We start from the raw sequence: 21718 nt of genomic DNA, 5'->3' as shown, positions 1-21718 counted from the left end.
CCTGCTGTAATAATTTTATGATGGAACATGAGTTCTTCAAAAAGAAAAAGAAAAGATATATTATTAAGAGCCATAAGATCTTCACACGGTCGTAATGAGTTCTCATCATCAAGGGGACATTTTATACAGAGATACGTGACATTTCGAGAAGATTATCACTCCTCCTATCATGAACTCACACACATACTACAGAACTCGCACATATATTACACTAAACCGTACAGATGTCATGAGACATGACCAAGACCTCATACCAAGCCATCTATATTGTCATAACTTAAACCATTGTCAAATGAGATGATTTCCTTCCAAAACTACTCTCAATCACTTGATGATGCGCTGGCGTACTCGGACTCGTCGTACTCGATTTTATCGTCGTCGCTGGAGTCATTATCTCTAGCCTCGTTGGCACCAATGTCGTCGACGCCGTAGTAGCCATGGTCATCCTGCCCGTCGTTTTCAGCTGAACTGGACAATGGAATTGGTGCCAGCACAGTCTCTTGAGAAAGACCATTCTCTATGTCTGCTGCCTTGAAGAAGACATGGTCCTCTTGGAGACGCTTGCCCTGACTGACAAAGCCCATGGGGCTGTGAGCGAAATCCTGCCCACGGCGACGGACTGCTAGCCACTCTTGTAGAAATGTCAGTGGACTTTTGGTGAGCTTGTGCTCGAGGTCAGTTTGTGGCTTAGATATCTCTGTCTCAGCATCCGTATCGGTCTCAGTAGGTTCTTCATCCTGTGCTTGGTTGCCGAGCTCGCCATTCTGGATCCCAAGTAAGGAGCACATGGCATCGTATTCGTCCCACTCAAAGTACAAGCGCCCGGCGTAGATTCCCAGCTCAACCTGAAACCACTTTGGAGCTTTCCAGTCATTAGGGAGAGGAGGAATGCTATGGAACGTCAAATCGTTGAATCGGAGCATTTTTCGTGTGATTGGTACAGAGTAAACTAGAAGGTGCGTGGGAACGCCTGAATTTCGCATGATGGGAATCAGAGCCTCGGCTTCTTCGGGCATGATAATGACAGCGATCTCGGCGACAGAGCTCCAAATGATCCAGTTAACGGGACGCTGAGGCTTTGTTAGTTCTATAATCGTCAGAAAATAAGTGAGTAAAACACATACCAAGAAGTCATCGGTAGAGAGGTCTCCCTTGGGCTTGATAGTTCTGCCAAACTCGGCCGTCTCGAGTAATTTTGATTTTGTTATCTTCGGTTGCACTTTGTACTTGCGACCAATTCCTGTCTTTGACAGGGCATGGAAGACGTGAGTAAAATAATTCGTGTCTGCAGGAAGCCTTCCAGTTCTGATAAAAGCCTCGAGGCTGGCGTTGAGACCTGGGAAAGAGAAAGCAGCAAAATGTTGAGGCTTCTTGACCTGTCGCACTGATTCAACCTCGAAGGCAACCTCTCTCTCCTGCTCGACTTCCTGTAGAGCAGAGGCATGAATGGCTCGGCCAGTGTCTTGAAAGGTCTTGCGTCTTGCATTGAGATCCCGAATAAAGCCTTTAAGCACCACGTTGTTAGATGTCTGCATGCCGACGGCGCGGTTCTTTATTTTCGGCTCGTAAAGATTCTGCAGGCTCTGCTGTTCGTCCTGCTTAATCGCCTGTACATACGCTTTTCGCTGAGGCTTGTCGGTTAAAAAGTTGGGGTGATCTAAAGCGGCCTGCATTCGACGGCAGTAATCCATGCCCTGTGAATAGTATAAGGGCTGCAGCTGCTCAATTTGGTCACATGTGTTGTCCAAAAGCCATTCGACGACATCAGCTGAGTCAATAGGTTCATGAATAGTCTTGTTTTGCAGGTCTGAGATGCTTTGGTGGACCTCGGGAGGGACAAAGAAAGAAACAACCTGAGTTGTTCCCAGTTGTCGTAGACGCATAGCAGCTACGAGTTTTTAGCGACTCGATCTTAGAAGGTTTTGATAACAACATGCCAAACTCACCTTGAACAGTGTGGTCCTTGGTCTGGCCTAGACGAAGAGTGAGGGCGCCCTTAGCTTTAGGAGGGAGCCTAAGATCAGTGCCACGGGTGTGGGCCTCATCAAGATATACCAGACAGTTTGAAAGGTCATCAGCAAAAGGTGACGCGAGAAGGGGCGTTCTTCTTCCTTCCTTGGTCAGAATCCAAGGTTTGTTTTCTTCGTCAAAGTACAAGCCTGCCAAAGCGAAGTGGTCAATCTTTAGCCACTGTTGAACCAGAGTGTAGTTGTCCATTTCCAAGATCTGGGCTCCTGCATCGATCAAGATACGGATGGAGTTCGACTTGAGGCAAAACAGGAGATCCATCTCGGTGGCTCTGCCCATGTGTTGAGTTTTGACATCCTGAGGTAGAATGCAACGACGATTTCGAGGGTGAAGAAGATAGGTCAAAACTTCAGCGCTTGTGTGATGAAGACTCGGCAGATCTTGTTGTTCAATGTTCAAAGGAAGCATTGTTCTGTTGTCGTTGGTACCACTGAAGCCTGTACTCAGCGGTTTGCCTGTCGTCTCTTTGTCATTCTCCGTTATACTCCCGAGGGGTGACAGTGGAATGTCCCAGCCATTGGCCTGAAGTTTTACCTCAAACTGCTTGGCATGCCGTGGAAACACGAAATTGTTCAAGAAATAATCGATGACTACCTCATTGTACCGCACAACCTTCCAAATCTCCCCAAGTTGCATCTCATCATCCACGTTGATTGAATTCCAGGCCTTGAGGGAAGAAGGGAAATTTTCAGAGCTCTGGGTCCAGTTATCGTATTCGGTTGACGGGTCGTCGGACTTGAGGATATGTTCAAGTGATTGTCGAAGTTGAGCTAGATTTATGCCATCATAGTAGAACGCCAAACAAGTGAATAGTATTGCGACGTCAGGATGACCCCACTCGGATTGATCGCTCGGAACACCTTTGGCGTGAAAAGGCACTGCTATGGGATCGCGGTGCGGATGGAGACTGTACTCTACATTCCAGCGCTTCTTGAGGGTCATCATTAAAATGCGATTGACGAGGAGACCTCGGAGATGATAAATCGTTTGCTTTAAGCTAGGCTTGTCTGGCAAGAGATTCCGGATGTGCTCTATACTTGTAGCACTAGGTCGAGCGTGCATGAGAAAGTCCTTGACAGCGATTCTGTCTTTAATTGTCATTGCCTGTTCAGTAAGAGGCAGAATCCCACCAGCACCGTGACAAATGTCTGCTGTAAGCCTTCGCACCAGCTCATCCTCAACATCTTGCCTGAGGAAGAACACAAAGGGAAATCCGCCCCCGTTTCGTCGAATAACGCTAATGGAGTGAGGAAAAGACCTTGATAAACCATACAGATGATTATCAACAAGTCTCATCACGGCTTCAGCCACAAGCCAGCGATGTGGATGCCCATCAACTGTAGTCTGAGCGCCAGATGGGTAGATAAGCTGGGTTCTCACTGCGAGAGTATAGTCCGACTCGTCTAGGATATCTCTTGACACCCTTGTGAGCCATTCTTGGACCTTGGTCATAGGTCCTGCCTGCGCTGGCTGCTCATCCAGGAGTCGCTGTCGGCCGCTAAGCATGAATGACATCTGGTGTTCGGGTTGGCAGATCATGACACCTCCAGACTTGAGCATATCTCTGTGGATCAAATGATAGGCTCGTATATTTTTCTCGGTAGTGGGAGTTCGACGTGAGAAGGGGACATGCCGAATGCCCCTTCCAAGGATACCACCGAGTCTAGCCTGCAACAACTGAGCTGTTTGTTGGAGCAGAGCTTTTGGTACAATGACTCGCACAAGCTGTTTCTTGTTAGCAAGTGCTGCCGCAGCCATAGGGATAACACAGGAGGTTTTCCCTGTGAAACTGATTAGAACTCAAAATGGCTAATATTCTTCTCTTCCAGGGACAACTTACCTTGGCCCATGTTCATCTGAAGCACAGAATTCGATCCCGAACCAGGGGAAATTGTGGCTAAAGCTACATCAACTTGAACAGGACGAATCATCATATTGGACTCTATTTCTAACAGGAGCCAATCTGGATGCTCTTCGGGCTTCCAATTCGAATGTCCCTCGTTTGACTCCTCTTCATGGTATCTTCCCGATATGCCTTTGGACGCTAGATCATGCAGTCGGACCTGTCTTTGGTATTTCGTAATGTCAACTCCCATTTCTAAAATGGCCTTTCTCATTCCACTTCCAAATTGTGTGACCTCAGCAGCCGATCCGAGACAAGAAAGCAGCGTAGCCTTGGTCACAATCGGCCACAGGTTTCCTGCTTTGAGCCAAAAGATCCTTCTTTGTGAGAATATTCCACTTGACTCCAAGGCTGTACAGATCGCCCCGAAGCCGCCCTCGACCTTCTCCAGACTGGAGTGCATCTCAACTTCTCGAGATTTCATCGACTCTTTGAAACCGGTCAAAGGAGTGTGCTGGAAGGCGGCGAGACTCTTCTGGAAGTCCGCTGCATAACGGCGCCGAACAGCCGACCGAGATGCTCCTAAGCGTTGGGCTATGAGATTCAATTTCGTACTGGATTCTGACCTCACAGTCGATTCTGACATATTCTTATCCGTTTGGGCATTATGGCGCCTTGCGAGACCAGGCCAGAGTGAATTGGCCCCAGAACCTGTGTTTCTTTGCCAAGAGAAATTGCCGAATCCAGGGAAAAAGTCCTTCTCACTCAAAAGTGGTCGATCCACCGAGGCTGCAGAAGGAATTTGATTCGTACTCGTCGTGACCTTAAGAATACGATACGGTTTGGCCAGCAATTGCCGAAGGTCGACGGTTTCAGTACCATCTCGCATTCTTACCGTGTAGGTCTCCTCGGATAAGGGAACCGTAGGTGGTTCATATCGGTCTTCTAGGCTTCGTCTATCAAGAATTGTCTGGACCTCTTTGAGATGCTCAGTGAGGTCTCTGTTCATGAACAGGCGCTTCCATTCGGGACGAATAACTTCCAGCGCAGGGCCGATGTCAATCAGCACAGACCGAGATAGGCCACTGACATTTGGCTCCAGACAAGGCCATTGGCTGAGGAGGTGGTTGGCCAAGTACTTGCAATCTTCCTCAACTTTGGCTTCGTGTTTCGCTTGCTCGATTTGCAACTTGCGTAATAGTTTTCCGCTCGAATACTGCCCCAAACCCATGGCATCGTTCTCTGGCGCAGCAACTCTGTAGGGCTTCAGCAGATGCAGAATGTAATCAAGCTGTGGTGCCTGATTCGGTTGGAAATGATCAAACTCATCCCATTTGGGCAATTCAAGATCCTTAAGATCACTGAATACCGCAGACGCAACAATGGTTCGAAGAAGTGGCATATTTGCGTCGATATGGAACGACATTGGCCCGAGTAAGTACATGAGCTTGTATCGATCCGTTGATTCACGGGAAAATCGGACCAACGACCCCCAATGTTGAAGGATATTAACCTTCAACTTCTCATTGATGGATGTCCCACTGAAAGCCGATGTAAATCCACCAACAGTGCTGCCCTGTGAGAGAGTTTGAGCAATACAATCTGTCGTCCTGAAGCTCTGGGGCCATTTCAGGATCAGGTTTGTGACCTCAAGCACATTACGATACATGATGTTGACTGTTGAGGGGCGATCTCGAGGCATGTACTTTTGGTTAGCTAGTTGTGTGCAGCTGGCCGTATTCCCTGAACACCTGGTAACAGCACTTTGTCGAAACATTGCTCGTGCATGGAGATGCACATCTCCTGAAGAAGGGAGCTCTGGCATCTTCACAGTAACCTGTTCTTTGGCTGCAAACATTCCTAAAGTTGCAGACTCCCGAAGGATACGATCCACGATTTGTCTATATGCCGAGTTTTGAAGAATGGCAGGCAGGGACTCAATCCAGGTATCTGTACGCATAACCTTAAGATCTTGTGGATAGTACACTCTTCTCGGTGTTAGCCCAGCTATCTTGTGCAGTACCAACATAGAGGGTGGAGTAAGGGGGGACCATGGCTGAGATATGCCCGCTTGAAGCCACTCAATAGCTTCTTCAGTTCCAGTGCGGCCTGTCAGAGGATCAGGCAGAAGAAAAGATGTACATGCATGAAGAAGAGCCTTAGTAAAAACCAGTGTGGGCTCAGGCGCGCAGTCGATCCGTCCAAGTGTGCTGTTGATGTTGAAGCTTCCAAATTTATCTGAGGGTTCGACCCTCACTGTTACATGACACCCTTCTGACCGAGCAGAGACGGGCCCGAGAGGCACCAAGATAGACCTGTGCATCGGGTTGGCAAGGCTAGTGCATACCAGTTTGCTGCGGAGCCCGTACCAGGTCCCGGCATCTTGGTCCTTGTCGATTTGGCATTGTAGCTGAGGCGATTGAAGTAGACGGTTCTTGTTAGTGTGGAACACAATGTTGAGTCTTGGAAGCTCCACGGTAAGGTTCCGGTCTCCCCCAGGTTGATACACAGTTATCTGGCTGCGATCTTCAAGTGAGTCTAAGATTCGGCTAATACGATTGAAGAGTGGGCTTGACGGGTTGACAATATAATCCTTTGTAAGGAGGCCTCGGTACAGGCGTGTCTTCGCACATGTGTAGTCTTTCAGACTCAAAATGTACCACTTGTGAGGGTCATCCGGCCAGGGTCTGTCCTTGGAGGTTATGAAAATGTCTCCGGTTCTTAGGTGCATCCAATGAAAGCAATTGTGCAAAAGGGGACCCGGAAGATCTGGGTAGTCGCCTTGAAAGATCTCACGTGGGATCAACTGCAGTGCATAGTCTCGTCGGAAAGCTCTTACAATCAACTCCTGCGTTCCACTACCATATCCCACATGGACTTGATATCCGTGAGGTCTCACGCATAGAACTGTTTGACTATTAGCATACAGCACATTATTCGATAAGTCGACAAGGTGCACTTACTGTACTGCATCTCTGGGCGGCGCGACGGGAATGTCAGGAGAGCCTGGTTACCAAAAAGTTCGTTCAGAACAACGGAGTACTTCGGGTCTTCTGGAAGTTTGCCCATCGGTTGGCTATCGACAAGAAGTAGCCCTCTAATACAGTTGAATGAAACAGTCTGCTCGATTGAGTCAACACTGTCACCTGTCCTAGAATGGCAAAATACCCGGTCGGGCGCTTCTGGGTCCAATTTCACTCCCAAGAAAACTCGAGGACACCCTTCTTCCTCGGGCCACATCTCACAAAGGGATCGTCGGAAGACTTCCAAGTCGTCAACGATTCGCTTCGACACAACTGGGGCAAGTCGATATGAAAGTCGGATATCTCGAATGATTGCATGCTGGAGGAGCTGGGGAAGCGCCTCTAGCTTAACCACAAGGCTGTCATTTACCGTGATACTGCTCTGGATGAAGATCTCGAGAGACAAATCGTCGAATTCAAGACGGCCACAGGCCAGAGGCACATATGTGCGTTTACACAACAGAGCAGCCCAAAGACCGTACTGTTGGAACCGTCGTGCTGTCTCGGCTTCGACAACCTTGTAGGATTCAGCACGAAGGAGCTTGAACCAACGCACACATGTGTTCCTGGCACGTATCAAAAGGGAAATTGTCTGGTCGGAGATCTTGGGCATACGTGCTGCCCAGGAAAAATCGAGGAGACGGAGGGTGAAGGTGACGATGGTTTCCATCAGGTAGATTTCTCTCCAATTAGCCGCCAGGCTGTCCAAGCGATGTGATATTTGCTCCATGAAGGTCTCGCAGAATGAACGGTCACGGAAAACCTCATGGATGATGCGAAACTCACTCCTGGAATCATCCAGGGGCCCGCACTGAAGAGCCAGATGAGTGACGAGTGACATGGTGGCTTCATTGGAGAAGTTCAGGTTGGCCGATGCTAACTCGGCAAGAATAGATAGCCAGCGCCTGGACTTTCCAGATGCAACCGTCTGAAAAGCAAGATATTCATGAATATTGATACCCTGTGGGCATCTAGAAGCTGTTGCCATGATTTCGTAAGAGGATGGCCCGTAAATACTCTTGAAGAAGGCAGCGTCTGGCTGCGAGAACGGGGAAGAATCGGGTATCTCTAGCTTCACATGATGTAAGAAGCTCAGATGACCCCGACGGCTGGGCCACTGTTTCGAGTTTTTATCAGAATATGCCAACTTCAATCCGTTTGGTCGACAGACACCGTATCTGCCGTTATCCCATTCGATAGGGAATGCTAAAGAGTGGTAGTGGGTAGAGACAACTGTTCTAAAGTTAGCTGGGTTTTGCTGATGATTCAGTTTCAATATTAAATATAGGTTAGGCCGAATAGAGCAACTCAGATCCAAATTTATCGTTCGAGTTTAGGGCAAACTGTGTGGTTCTTTTCGGACTTGGAAAGACATCCTGAAGGGTGGCTGGGGGGGTAATGGTAGTCTGAATACTTACAAGGTTTAGTGACCGATGCCAGAGAGCAGCTCATTGATGAGTCGTTGGCATACTTCTGTAGCTGTTGATAGTCTCGCGCCCAGCACTTCGGGTCAACGCCTTCCTCTGCTGGTAGGGCTATCGACATAACGGTCCATGTAGCATCTCGATATTTCGCCAAAGTCTGAGGGCAAAGCAGCTCAAAAACGACAGCTCTCGCGACATGAGGATCAGAAGGAAGTGGATGCTCGTAGGCCTGGATACTAATTCTCTTCAACTGCCGCTTCAAGTAGCAGCGACGACAATCGCGGTCATGATAAGGGGGCAAGTGGGGATTGTCCTCGTCCACCATGTAAACGCATGTGCTCTCATCAATAACTTTGGATAGTCTTGAATACTCCTCGCTTTTCGACTTCCATTCCTTTTCTTTTATGTCTCGCAAATGGGTCGCCCACGCCTCTATTGACTCATGCAAGTCGTTCATCTCATCAGACATGTCAGAGTCATCATAGAAGCGATGACCAAATGATCCACGGACAGGATCGTCAAAAATGCTGATTGTTGAACCTTGGCAAGCAGCAATGCGATCCTGTAGATAGACCTGGATCTTCTGCAGCCGCTTCATATCATCGAAGGCAGAAAGTAGCAGGACATCAAGCATCTCAGGTCGAAATACAGGGTGGAAGTCGCTGAGGAGTGGGTACATCGCACAGGCTGCCTTATCCATGGTAACCCATAGATCCATGATGTTCAAAATCAGTGTACTCTTGAGTTCGGGGATGCCATCGTAGGCCCTGAAAGCTTGTCGCAGATACTCGTTGATCAAAGAAGCTGCGTCTCCGACTTTTGAACGTGGAAGGAAGCTTTGCTCATGGCAAAAACTGGTAACGGTGAGTTCTTTGTCAATTAACTTGAAGTGCTCGCGAGCAAACGAGCTAAGATGCTGCTTCGCACCCTGTGCGACATTCGTGGTGCCTTGTCGCCCAGGATTGAACTTGAAAGGCTTTGAATAGCCTCTCCAGATTTTGTTGAGGGTAATCCCGCTGATCTTCAGGTTCAGCTTCATATCTTCGAAAGAAGCTTGCTTCGGTAGCGGGGGTATCGTTTTGGTCATCGTCAACTTCTGGTGCTTCCACGATACTTCGATGAAAGCATTTGCCTTGGAAATTGAATTCTGGAATCCGGGGCCGAGTTGGGTGAATAGATACTCAATCCTCTGGGCCAGATCTTGAGACCGATCTTTATCTACTTCCAGCTTGACCAGCCGTCGGCAAATCTTTTTCTTGAGGAAATCGAGACGGTCAAGGCGTATTCCTCCTGATTGCTGTACATGTGTGAGGAATTCACTGAAGAGGTGAGCCAACAAAAACTTGTACTCAACTCGCCCAATTTCACCCAAACGTTGAGCGAGGTATCGAGAGATGGCAACTCGCAGCACAAGCCAATAAGGCAGTCGTTTCCATGGTCTTTCTGCGTTGTTCCACAGCACATCGTCCCGAACCATCTTCTGCAGAAGAGTTGGGGCGAGGCGGCGGCCGTTTTGTTGCAGAATAGCCATGAGCATAGAGGAAATAAGAGCAGGCTCTGATGTGTTGCGGAACTCGGGCATAGATGTTCCCGCTTTGAGCGCTTGTGCGGAGAAATCGGTGAGTGATTCTCGCGAAGCGTTGTCGAGGAAATTGGCTAGATTGGAGACGAAACCGTTCTCGCGGAATGTAGCGAGGGGGGCTGCGACTACACATCCAGGAAAGTCCCACTGAAGCGCATTTTCAGTTGCTAGAACATCTTCATTGCGCGCCGAGGTCTCAAAGGCCTCGAATATGACAGAAGCGCCAAAGATAGCACTGGGTCAAGTTAGTTGAGCTGCGGTGGTTTGAAGGCGAGGTATGAAGACAGGACTTACTCTTGCGAACGGCGGATGTAAAGAGCACAGTTCTGGCTCCGCACATAGACGACCAGAAAATCTGACTCTCCAAAATCGTTGAGCTCTCGAATGAGCGCAGTTCGGTCGACGCAACCTCCTGCATGAATGCTTTTAGTGGCACGAAGGCCTCGCTCGATCAAGCTCCAAACGTAACTCTGGTCGTTTTCAGGAAGATCTCGCAAGTGCTTCACAGAAGCCAACAGTCTGTTAACCAGGGCTTTCTCAAGCTCGTCCAGATTGGAGTCCTGGCGTTGCGGGAGTTGAGGGGGGAGAACGAGGTGGTTATAAAGGGCATCGTTGAGCGACAAGGGTTTTTCGTTGTCGCTCTTGCCCTTCCGAGGGGGAATAGAAGTCACGGGGGGAGGCATCGCTGCTAGCACCTAAGGCACCGCGCTTCTACCAATAAAGTAGGCGATTCAGGTGGGTAAGTTACCTAGATAGATCCCTGAGGTGATTCAGTGTCAATATAAGTTGTCTTGCAGTTGTAGTATAGCTCAGTACGCGGCAGTCGAGGTTATACTCGCGATGCAAAGGTAAGGAAGATGAAGGTGAGGGCGAAGTTAAGAGAGAAATGAAGAGAAATGAAATGAACTGAGCGAAGATTTTGTTTGGAGAAGAAAATCCAACAATGCCAAGGGTGGGTGAATGATTCATTTACCTTGTGAGGCTGCTGTCGTTTGATGATACTGGCACTGGCAGCAACTGTCAGTGCATGTGGTAGCGAGACGGCCTCCCATTATCTCAAACAATATCAAAATAGAGCAAGTTATAGGTGCCTACCTAGGTTTTCAGGTAGTTGAGATAGTTTCCTTGATACTTAGTAAATCAGTCGATAGATATCAAAAGCGTTTCTGTAGTTGAAGTCAAAGTGGGCCTCCAGACAGGATGGTTGAACCAGCAAACAAAAGATGAACGATATCGAAAGTGAAGCTACATTTTAGGTATCTATCCAAGTACACATCTTTGACTTGAAAATGGTTCGCTCTGTGGCTGGCTGCCTTGCAGCAAATTGCAGGCAGGGGGCCAAGTGCTGGTGGCCGTTTATGAGTCGGGCGGCCCTCAAAAGACGGCCTCCTGCAGACGGCCAACCACAGCAGACGCGTCAGGTTGATTAGGCCGTAAGAGATAGAATGTAATCGGGAGGCCTTAGGAGTTCATGTATACCTAGGTACGTGCAAGGGATCAGGGATATTGGAAAAGTGCATATTCTAACCTGCCAATCACTTTCCTTTACCATAGATTGCTTTGACCTTGACTAACTCGAAGGTTCTCTAACCTCGGGGATAGATGTAGTAAAGTTGCGAGTACTCACATTGTTACAGATTTACCAGTATTTGCATAAATATTCATCATCCGGCCAAACTGTTGAGTTTTTTTTTCTTTTTCTTTTTTGTGATCCTCCGAACTCTGGGATGAACATTCTCACACTTGACTACCTTACCTTCATAACAAGACCCATTCGTCTCCTTTCATCTCTCCAGAGAACCATCCCACCAAACACACTCAAAAAAAATCTCTCCCTGTCTAAACAATCCCATTGTTCTATCATCTGATTTTAAGTCAGGAGTAACTAGCAACAGGATCACCCAAAACATCCAAACGAGGCGCAACTCCCAATCCAGGCTCCTTTGGTGCATGAACCCTCCCATTTCTAACCTCAAAATCCCCGTCCGCCGTCTTCACAGTAACCATATCTCTACACTCCAAAATACATCTCAGATTCCTCTCCGGGATAGTTTGCCCAAGATGAACAATCGCCGCAAAAGCAATGTCCGATCCGGTGGTCTCCTGACAACTCATGGTATAGCCCGCCGCAAGAGCAATATCCCTATGTCGTCGACTTTTGGTCAAACCGCCGTTCTTTGAAATCTTGATCCCAAAGCCTTCGGCCGCGTCATCTGCTATCATCTGGATTATCGATGCGTCTGTGGTGGCGAGCTCGTCGAAGTGAATAGGCACATTGCTTCTTCGACGAAGGGAGACGATTTCGCGCCATGTGGCACAGGGGGCTTCGAGAACAAAGTCCAAGCTGGGCGGGAGGAGCCTCAACATGCGAAGGGTGTTTTCAACGGTCATGCCACCGTTGGCATCTACCAGGAAGAACTCCCCGGGCTGCTTACCAGCGAGCGAGGCAGTTATTCGCTGAGCATCCTCACCGGGGTCTCCGCCGATCTTGACGGAGTGTCCGATGAATCCCCGTGCTCTATGCTCTGCAACACGCTTTCGCATATCCTCGGGTTTGTCCATGTAGATTGACGAGATGATAGGCAGACCAACATCAGTGCGACCACCAAGCAATTCGCAAACAGGCATTCCCACTGACTTGCCGAAGATGTCCCAGCAGGCAATGTCGATAGGAGTTTTGGCGTGCTCGTGACCGGTCAGAGCAGAGTCCATGGCTTCGTTAATGCGGTCAACTCGCCTTGGATCCAAGCCGATCAGCCAGGGAGCGATCTCGGCAATGCCTGCTCTCACGCCAAGAGCATGCGAGGCGATGTAAGTTGACCCGAAAGGGGTGCTCTCGCCCCATCCTTCGATACCAGTATTTGTGGTTATTCGGACAATGGTTGCATCAAAACTCCTATACTCTCGGCCGCCTGACAGATAGTAAACGCCCCCTGAGTAAGGGAGGTCGACTTTGAAGACGTCTATCTTTGCTATCTTGAGCTCAGACATCTTGTTAGGCGATGAGTGGAGAGAATTGTGTAGAACTATTGGAAGAGGGCATGTGAAGAATAATTGAATGAGCTAGCTAGGACATGGTGTCACACTTCTTATACACACTGGTCTTACCGATGCACCTCTGACAAAACGAGCCTACTTCAGATTCCCCTGTACCCCAAGCATGAAGCTTCGACGCCACGGATCCAGAGAATGCCGATCTATCAACGGCTTCCCCTCATTCAGATAGGAATATTCTTTAAACTTTCCTTTTTCGGTCTGTGAGTTTACGGAGTTCTAAAGGAGATATCATCTGAATACCAAAAAGGGAAACAGGAGATATACTGGTATGTTCTTTGGTTCCTAAAGTATGGTATCTGCGGGTTCCTGTGCCGAGATAATACAGGGTTGGGCGATGGTGTAAGTCAGCTGCCTCGGGGGTTGAGATACTGTTCAACAGTAAAAGCAGGAATTGATGAATAGGCTATATCAAGTTTTATTAATTTGACTACTTGTTCCAAGTTAAAGATTTTAAAGAGATTTGACCTAAGTTCGTTCACATTCATTGTTTCCATTGAATCGCATCATTCAAACATTGATCATGTTCGGGAGTGGCAGCCAAGTTCTGAGTATGTGGATACCCTACGGGTGAGGAAACCGACATTAGCCAAGACCAGACACTTCTCGAAGCCTTGGTAACCAAAACAAGAAAAGATTTAAGGAACATGATTCAACTACAGCCAGGTCGTAATGTACTCATGATATCATACCAAGGTTAGTTATAAACGAGGTTACCCCACATGGATCTGTCAGCAACAAGACGCCTCATCACGACAACCGCAGTATAAGAACAACAGTCTCCCGCTCCGAGATCAGGGTATGACAGCAGTATATCTTCATCCCTGATACACCACATTACTCAGAAGTACTCTCTTCATAGCCAGAAATGTCTCAACCAACTCAACGTCATGCCTGGCGTCGAACAGACGATTATACAAAAGGCACCCCCAAAGTGAAACTTGTAACAGAAGATCTTCCTCTCCCTCTCCATCCAACAGCCGTTCTCATCAAAGTGCACGCAGTTGCTCTCAACTATCGCGATGCCAACATAGCCAATGGCGGTAACCCATGGCCTGTTACTCCCAATGGTATTCCTGGCAATGATGCCGCCGGTGAGATCGTTTCAGTCGGGAATAGAGTCTCGCTCGTCAAGGTTGGCGATCGTGTTGCTCCGATCACGGACTCAGAATTTGTTAATGCTCGCTCGACGGGAAGGTCTTGGCTCGCGGCCAATGAGGATGGCATCTTGGCCACTTACATTATCTTTGATGAGAAGTTGGTCACAAAATTACCTGAGCATCTTGATTGGGTTCAGGCTTCGATCATTCCGTGTGCTGGAACGACCGCTTGGTCTGCTCTCAAGGGCGCTAATATCGGACAAACAGTTTTGATCCAAGGTAAGTCCCCTCGCAGAATATCAATACAGAGGCAATAATTAACAAATCTCAGGCACTGGCGGCGTTTCCACTTTTGCTCTCAAGCTGGCTCGCGCTTCAGGTCTTCGGGTCATCCTTACTTCCTCAAGTGATGAGAAGTTAGAACAAATCAAGAAGCAATTCGGAAAGCCAGAGATCCAAACCGTCAACTACAAGACCCACTCAGAATGGCACAAGGAAGTTCTCCGTCTAACAAATGGTGTCGGCGTTGATCTCGTCGTCGAGAACGGTGGCAGCAGTTCTCTCGTTCGGTCCATGGAGTGCACTCGACGTGGAGGCATTGTCAGCCAAGTTGGTTATCTGGGCGGCCCTAAACCTGAGCATTTAAAGGAGTTTGTTTCCACTATCATCGATCGACGACTGAACGTTCGCGGTATCAACGCGGGGTCTAAGGATGATCAGGATGAACTTATGGCTGCCATCTCTGCGACACAGATGACTTTCGAGGATATTCTTGACTCGACTTGGTCTTTCGATAAAGCAGAGGAGGCAATCGAGTATGTTTGGCAAGGCAAGCAGGTCGGAAAGGTTGTCATCAAACTTGATGACTAGACAATGATTAATTGTAGTTCATTGAAGCCAAAAGTTAAGCATTGTCGGAGAGTCGACAAACCTAAGTAATTAGTCATAGCAAGAGGAAGAGACATTATTCGAGTTTCATGAATCAGTTATACATGGCAAGTAACTACAATGGGCATGATAGATGCTCCAAATCGATTCATATTGAGATAGTTAGACAACCTGTTAGTTGATCAAAAAGGACAAATACAAAAGGCCAACTTACCCCTTTCTATCTTTTACACTTACTTACCGTTCCAAACCAAGACCAACTCAGCACTTGTCAAACCAACCGGTTCCAAGTCTAGCCATCCTCTTCTTCTTCGCTGCAATAAGAAACGATGCACCCAACAACATAGCTGTACCAGCAAACGCCTGCGCACCTTTGAAGCCATGCTCCGCATCAATAATAGCACCTGCAGCAGGTGGTCCCGCGAGGGAAGCAAAACTAGCAATCGTGAAGGCCATTCCCATCCTAACACCAATCTTGTTCAAATCCTCAGTCAGCAGAGAGATACCGGTGGGGAAGAGACTCTGAATCGCGGCGGCGAGGATACCATAGAAGACGGCCCATACGTACAGACTTGGCTTGTTGGTAACCCCCATCCAGCAAAAGAGTATTACTCCAGCAAAGAAGGAGTGCGGTGCGAAGACATTGATGGCGCCTATGTGATCAGTTGTCCAATTTGCGAGCAGTCGACCAAAAACGCCAACACCGTTCAGAATCATCAGAAGATCAAGAGACTGATTGAAGGTAAAGGGCGGGTCGATAGCTGTACGAGAGAAAGCTGCCATGAAATAGTAAGCTAGATATACCCCCAGGCAAGTAAAAAATGAGGCAGTGACGTACAACACGTACTCAATATCTTTTAAGGCAGAGAAATCAATCAGGGGGCCAGATCGACGTGGTCGAAGCCGAGGCTTAACAAGTACCAGGGCGACAAGCAGAAGAAAAAGCTGCACGAAACCCACAATGCGCAGAGTCCAGCCAAAACCTACCTTTTGAAGAAGAGCTCGAACGAGGAGAGGAAACAAGACACCTCCTGTTGCACTTCCACATGCTGCGACTCCCATGGCCAAAGCCCGTTTTCTAGCAAAGAACGTCGATAGTACTGCCAGCACAGGACAGAACAGACAGCTATGCCCCAAACCAACGAGAGCACCCTGAACACCAAAGTAGTGCCAATAGTCAGTACAGAACGAAGTTACCATGATACCTGTGACCTGGAAGACGATACCACAGGCAAACACCCAGCGGAAATATCCAGCGTCGACAAGACGTCCTGTCAAGGTACCGACGAAGAATAGAAGAAAAACGCCAATGGAACCGATCCACGAGATCTTGCTTGCTGGGAGACCCAGATGCTCAGCATAATAGGCCTGGAAAATGCCAAAGGAGTTCACCCAGCCCCAGGTGTTCATATATACCAAGTGTGTGGATAGTACAACACACCACGCTCTCCATCCACCGTCAGGGGGCGGTACTGGAGCCCTGGAGCTATCTGAAGAGGCTCGGCCAATCGCCTCCTCGAGCAAACTCTGGCCGAATTCCGACACTGATTGATTCGCATGGTTAGATTGTCCCTCTGGGTTTGCCGAGAAAGGATTGTATGCCTGTCCGGCAGCATCCAGGGACTGCAGCTGGAATCCTCGATCGGTATGTGCCATATTGGTGGTGGAAGAGACGTGTGTCTCTTGGTCGTCGATCGACTGATGTATGATAAAGGATTTATTAATGAATAGCCTATGTGTAATCACCCTCGAGGCGTCGACGGAACACTGAGGGAAGATGGTGATGAGAGTAATGGCTGGACAATCCGCAAAGTTATATACTCATTGCTACACAGCGTTCATCATTTTTCCTCTTGTGTCCTTCAAATCCTTCAGAGGATTGTTCGTCGGGTCATCCACAAGTTCACCGCTTGGGCATGGAACCATTATACTCGAACAGCATCTTTAAAGTCGAACTTGGACAAAGCTATTATCGCACAGACACTCAACGGCTCAAGACTGCAACAAGATATGAAAGAAAAATACTCCTCTGAACATCGCCATCTACGCACGCTATCTTTGGTCCACATCTTGAACTCAATACATTGAGAGATCATACTGACAATACTCGATACCCAAATATTCAGCGTTTTTACGCAACCAACCCTGCCAGCCCTTTCCCGTCTCACGGATATTTACTTCCGAGCCCAGTGCAAATGCATTCCGTCCGCGAGCTCGACTCCAAAAAGATGCCCTTTCAACCGGCTTTATGTGTTCGAATGTAGTCCCTAAAACAACTGATTCGTGCATGTCCTATTTGGTTTAGTCCTTCTTATCCACTTTCCAACTTTACATGAGGATCTGTCAAGGGTGTTAGTACTCCGTCAATAAACACAAATCTACCAGCAAACTTACACAGTCACTGTCCTGTTTTCCTTGTGGGATACCCATATCTTCAAACGTTGCAGGTCCCTGTTTACCCGCTCCCTTTGGCGGCATCGTTGCAGCGCTGGGAGCAGGGCTCGGCCTGTTATCGGGCCGCTGAAATTGTGATGGAGGTGCGCTTCCAGTTCTTGGAGGACCAGATGGGCCCCCTTGAGGTCCTCCTTGAGGTCCGCCATAAGGTCCCGGAGACGGCCTGCCGCCCGGGCCAGCACCACCAGACACCATTGGCGGCTGAGCACTTGACGTTCGTGGGGGTCGGTTCGCCTGAGGTGGTGATTGTTGCTGCTGTTGCTGCTGGTTCTGGGGAAGAGAGCTCCCACGCTCGGGGCGTCCACTAGCTCCAGGTACGCGCGAGAAGCGTTCATAGTTTTGGGACTGAGGGTTTTGCAAGCCCGGTGAGTATTGGCCACCAGTGGGTGTCTTTTGTATTCCACCGTACGGTGCTCCGTTGTCTTCTGGATAGGGAGAAGGACGTCCTCCGGGACCTCCGGGTCCTTGTTGGCCTTCCCATCCAGTGGATGCAGCCCTGTTGCGGGGGTCGGGTCGGCCGGGACCTCCTGGGCCTCCAGGGTGAAGATTGCCCATCGATTGAGATTGCGGCATAGGACGAGGACCACCTGATTGGGGCTTGATGCCAAAAGCGCTTGATGGGCGATCTGAAGGGGGTCCTGAAGGGGGTCCCATGCGTCCGCCTTGATTGAAACGAGGAGAAGTAGGACCTTGGGTGTCGTCCTCGGGGTAAGGTGCGGTGGACTTGGAACGAACTGTCAGGGGTGGTGGCCGGTCATCTTCGGGGTAGGGAGCTGCCGATTGGGGTCGCACTGGGCCTTGGTTGGCATCCAATCTAACATTGAAGGCAGGAGGTCTGTCCGTTGCCGCAGGGAGTACAAAAGAAGCTCGCGAGGGGTCTGGGAAGTTGACGTGCTCCGAGACGATGGTGGGCCGTATTCCGAGAGAAGGATTGGACTGCGGATCCTGCGGCTTGGGGTAACCCGGTCCGTCTAGTGAAGGTGAAGCAGGGGCACTTCCTTCACTGAGAGTAGGCATTTGTTGTGGCTGCTTGAAGCGATCAGGGCGCTTGCCTCGCTGGGATCCGTGTTGCGACTTGATGCGGGTCAGTGTGGTAGTTTCGTGGTCAGATTTAGACAGAGTGTTATTCTCGTCCAGAGAATCGAGTCGGCCAAGGGCGTCTTGATTGCCGTGATCGGCGGCCAGCTGATACCACTTTCTAGCTTCTGACAAGCTCTTCTCAACATGGATTCCTATTTCGTTGTAGTAGCCCAAGGCAAATTCTCCTGTCGGTAGCTTAGCGGCAGCAGCCTCTTGAGCATACTTGTACGCGAGCGACTCGTTCTTCTTGAAAACGCCCTCGTAGCCAAAGAGGAACCATCGACTCACACCGAGGGCTGCCTCGGGAAGACCTTGCTTAGCTGCTAGGCCGTAGTAGTGAAGAGAGAAAGACGGGTTGAAGTCACATCCGAACTGGCAGAGTTCGTATGCTTGTCCCATCTTGAGTTGGGCCTTAGCAAACCCAAGATAAGCTGACTTCTCGATATACATCTTTGTCGTCAATGGATTGTTGGGCAACAAGCCCTCGGGGATTGTTATGTCCGGTAAGTCGCGTCCTATGAGCATACCGTAAACATAAGCACCCTGAGGGGCGTCTTCGTCGGAGCTGTCGGCCGCGGCCTGTATCCGCTCCAGACCAGTCGAGTAATCTTTCGTCTCGCCATGCTGGCCTAAAAGACTCATCATGCCCATTCGGTACAGCGAGGCTGAGTCCTTGAGGGAAAGACCGCGGTAGTAATGCTCCTTCGCCTTGGACATGTCATTGGACTGCTCGTACAACATGCCCATGCGATACTCGGATCGTCCATGACCGAGTTCTGCGGCGCGCTTGTAGCCGATATAAGCCTCGCGCTTGTCAACACGGTTACCAAACTTGCCAAACTCGAGCCATTTTGAGCGCATATATAGTGCTTCGGGGTGTTCTTGCTGCGACAAGTAGGTAATGATGTTGATTGCATCGACTCGGAGTTCGTGTTCTATGCGGGGCGTAGCAGGTCGGGCCTTTTCGCCATATTCGCGTATCATGGACTCTTGGGAAATGTCGGCCCAAGTAAGGACGTCGCGCGCCCATGTAATTTGCATTGAAACATTCTGTGAGTGAAGAACATGCTTGCGCGCGTTCCAGAGAATCTCCTCCTTTTCCTCATCAGTTGGGGGGATGTTATCGCCCTTTACCTTGGGAAAAGGCGAAAATGAGGGGGCGTCGAAGCTCATGGTGCTGAGACTCTCGGAGATCTTATCGGTGGACTGGTATGCTCGGATGTCGTCGCTTGAGACCTGTGTTGCCGGCTGGGGCCTGGGCGGGTCGGCTCCCCGAGGATTGGTGTAAGTAGAGAGCGACGGTTCACGAGAGTGACGAGGACCTGGGCCTGAATAGGTTTGTGATCGTGGTTCAACAGAAGTAGCCTCGAGCTCCATGCGCTGGAGGTCCTCTTGCATATTTTGAGGGACCTGAGGGGTTACCCTAGATACAACAACAACAAAGAAACGTCAGCATGCCCCACCTTTTCACCGTTACAACCGCATCCGGTGCTGGCAAGCTTTATTTATATAGGATCAGGCAAGGGAAAGGAGCATGGTGGTTTGGGAAATAGAAACTGGAGACCGTGCCGGAAATGGGATTAAGGGGGAAGAGCCAAGAGACATACCTTTGAGGGGAGGGAGCAACGACTTCTGGCATATAATAATCATCGAAGCCGCCGGGGACAAATGTCGCGCCTAACTGTGGGGGAGCCATCTCGGTTCGCTGGCCGTCTATCGCAAAAAGGACGTAAGATGTCAGCAAGAGGGTCGGGGAGGATAAGACGAATAAAGAAGGGGCCCTTGTTCTCGTTCACAGCGAACGAATGTAAGAGCTGACGGGGCGCGGTCACCGATGACTGCAGAAGCAGCGGCGTAACCCCTCTTTGCCTCGAACCAGCAAACAGCAGCCTGTTTATACTGCGCGTGCGTTAGGCACTGGCTTGGTCAGTTCGCTGGGTTGAGTGCTTGCTTGCTTGATCGACTGATTATTGGTGGTAGCAGTTCCAGCTCCAATTCAAGGTTTCCAGAGCTAATTTGCGGTAGGGAGTTGGTTCAAATAATCCAGGTTCGAGAATCAAGTAGAATGCGATACCCTGAAGCGAAGCCCAACGATGGAGGGGATCCAAAAGTAACGATAATGCAGCGGGAATGCTGTAAAGAGGCCCGGCCCAATCCTCTTCAGGGGCTGGTGGCCAAGCGCAAGGGTCCTGTTACAGGGAAGATCCAGCGCCAACTCGTTCGTGGGGCCAACTGAGGCTGAAGATGGATTTCGGTTCTTATGTATGAGCGAGGATACAACTGCCGTGTAATTTGGAATGGCAAGGAGAGATTCTAAGTTTGATCTTGCGTAATTCAGATGGCGGTGCTTGAATATTGCGTTGAGATTTGCAATATCCATTGACACAGGACATGTTTTTCGGAGGGAGACAGACTCTCGTTATCCAATGTTCAGGCATAATTGCACCCTGACACGCTGCTTGTCTGAGACCCATAGTGGCTTGGCGGCCATGAGTGCCAGGCAGTGCACTGGGCGGCAGCCGTAAATAGCACTCCAGTCTCGAGTGATCAGCGCTGGAGCTTTCAGGAACGGAACGTTGGCCTGCGTAGGTGACATATCGTACAGCAAGCGGGCGGGTATCTCAAAGTGGTATCTCAGCCGGTGTCCAAGTCGCATTCCAGGCATTGTGAACTGTCTTGCATTTTTGAGTTCTCGGGGGTGTAAACAAGGGTCCAATGTCAAGTATTCAAAGTTGACCATCATCAGTCATCAAGCAAGCAAGCACATCAAATAGGCAAATGGGGTATTGCCATAACGCTTCGGCGCCGCTCCCTGCATATCAGCTCTTACGAGGGAAGTACCGTGGAGGGGGAGAGGAAAAAGAGGATGACGGGAGCATGATGATTGCTTACATGATGAATTGCCAGCAGCGGCTGAGTTGTTAGCTTTCTTGCCAAGCTGTGCATATTGCTGATAGCTGGCCATCGCGGTCAGAAGCACGAGTGACGAAACAGGTTGCGGCTGAGTGGAATACTAAGTCGAGGAACAAGGACAGAATATAGAAAGTGTCGGAATCGACTAGACCGCGGCCAGTAGAGGGCTTGATGCCTTCGTTATGTATTCGCCCGTCTGGTGTTTCTAGATCTGTGACACCACTATCACTAGCCAGCATATGGAACCCTGGCTCGGGCTGTGGGCGGGTTGGGCCTTGCGACTTGAGAAAATGGCGGGCGCGGGCGTGGGAGCTGTTCGAAGGGCGGGG

The 21718-nt window shown here is 49.5% G+C and overlaps 5 protein-coding genes across 5 annotated transcripts; 1 reads left to right on the top strand and 4 right to left on the bottom strand.

Moving 5' to 3' along the window:
* Window positions 1-99: 99 nt before the first annotated feature.
* FOIG_14445 (uncharacterized protein) lies at window positions 100-8157 on the bottom strand. Its single transcript, XM_031215691.1, has 5 exons — window positions 6835-8157; window positions 3869-6778; window positions 1947-3809; window positions 1125-1888; window positions 100-1070 (listed from the first exon to the last, which is right to left on the bottom strand). The coding sequence occupies exons 1-5, from the start codon at window positions 7880-7882 to the stop codon at window positions 321-323; spliced, it is 7335 nt and encodes a 2444-aa protein (XP_031054576.1). The 5' UTR covers window positions 7883-8157; the 3' UTR covers window positions 100-320.
* Window positions 8158-11775: 3618 nt separating this feature from the next.
* On the bottom strand, window positions 11776-12897 carry FOIG_14444 (uncharacterized protein; the record flags this gene model as incomplete). The annotated part of the gene is made up of 1 exon (XM_031215690.1): window positions 11776-12897. The coding sequence occupies exon 1, from the start codon at window positions 12889-12891 to the stop codon at window positions 11776-11778; it is 1116 nt and encodes a 371-aa protein (XP_031054575.1). The 5' UTR covers window positions 12892-12897.
* Window positions 12898-13550: 653 nt separating this feature from the next.
* Window positions 13551-15159, top strand: FOIG_14443 (uncharacterized protein). Its single transcript, XM_031215689.1, has 2 exons — window positions 13551-14333; window positions 14386-15159. Exons 1-2 carry the CDS (start codon window positions 13823-13825, stop codon window positions 14922-14924), a joined length of 1050 nt encoding a protein of 349 aa, XP_031054574.1. The 5' UTR covers window positions 13551-13822; the 3' UTR covers window positions 14925-15159.
* A 44-nt stretch (window positions 15160-15203) lies between these two features.
* Window positions 15204-16598, bottom strand: FOIG_14442 (uncharacterized protein; the record flags this gene model as incomplete). The annotated part of the gene is made up of 1 exon (XM_031215688.1): window positions 15204-16598. The coding sequence occupies one exon, from the start codon at window positions 16596-16598 to the stop codon at window positions 15204-15206; it is 1395 nt and encodes a 464-aa protein (XP_031054573.1).
* Window positions 16599-17270: 672 nt separating this feature from the next.
* On the bottom strand, window positions 17271-21441 carry FOIG_14441 (uncharacterized protein; the record flags this gene model as incomplete). The annotated part of the gene is made up of 4 exons (XM_031215687.1): window positions 17271-17282; window positions 17337-19899; window positions 20084-20189; window positions 21369-21441. 4 exons carry the CDS (start codon window positions 21439-21441, stop codon window positions 17271-17273), a joined length of 2754 nt encoding a protein of 917 aa, XP_031054572.1.
* Between the last annotated feature and the right edge of the window lie 277 nt (window positions 21442-21718).

The sequence above is a fragment of the Fusarium odoratissimum genome (genome assembly GCF_000260195.1).
Source record: "Fusarium odoratissimum NRRL 54006 unplaced genomic scaffold supercont1.41, whole genome shotgun sequence".
NCBI classification, from domain to species: Eukaryota; Fungi; Ascomycota; class Sordariomycetes; order Hypocreales; family Nectriaceae; genus Fusarium; species Fusarium odoratissimum.
The sequence above is the reverse complement of the archived record's forward strand: the minus strand, read 5'-3'. Positions and strand labels throughout refer to the sequence as shown.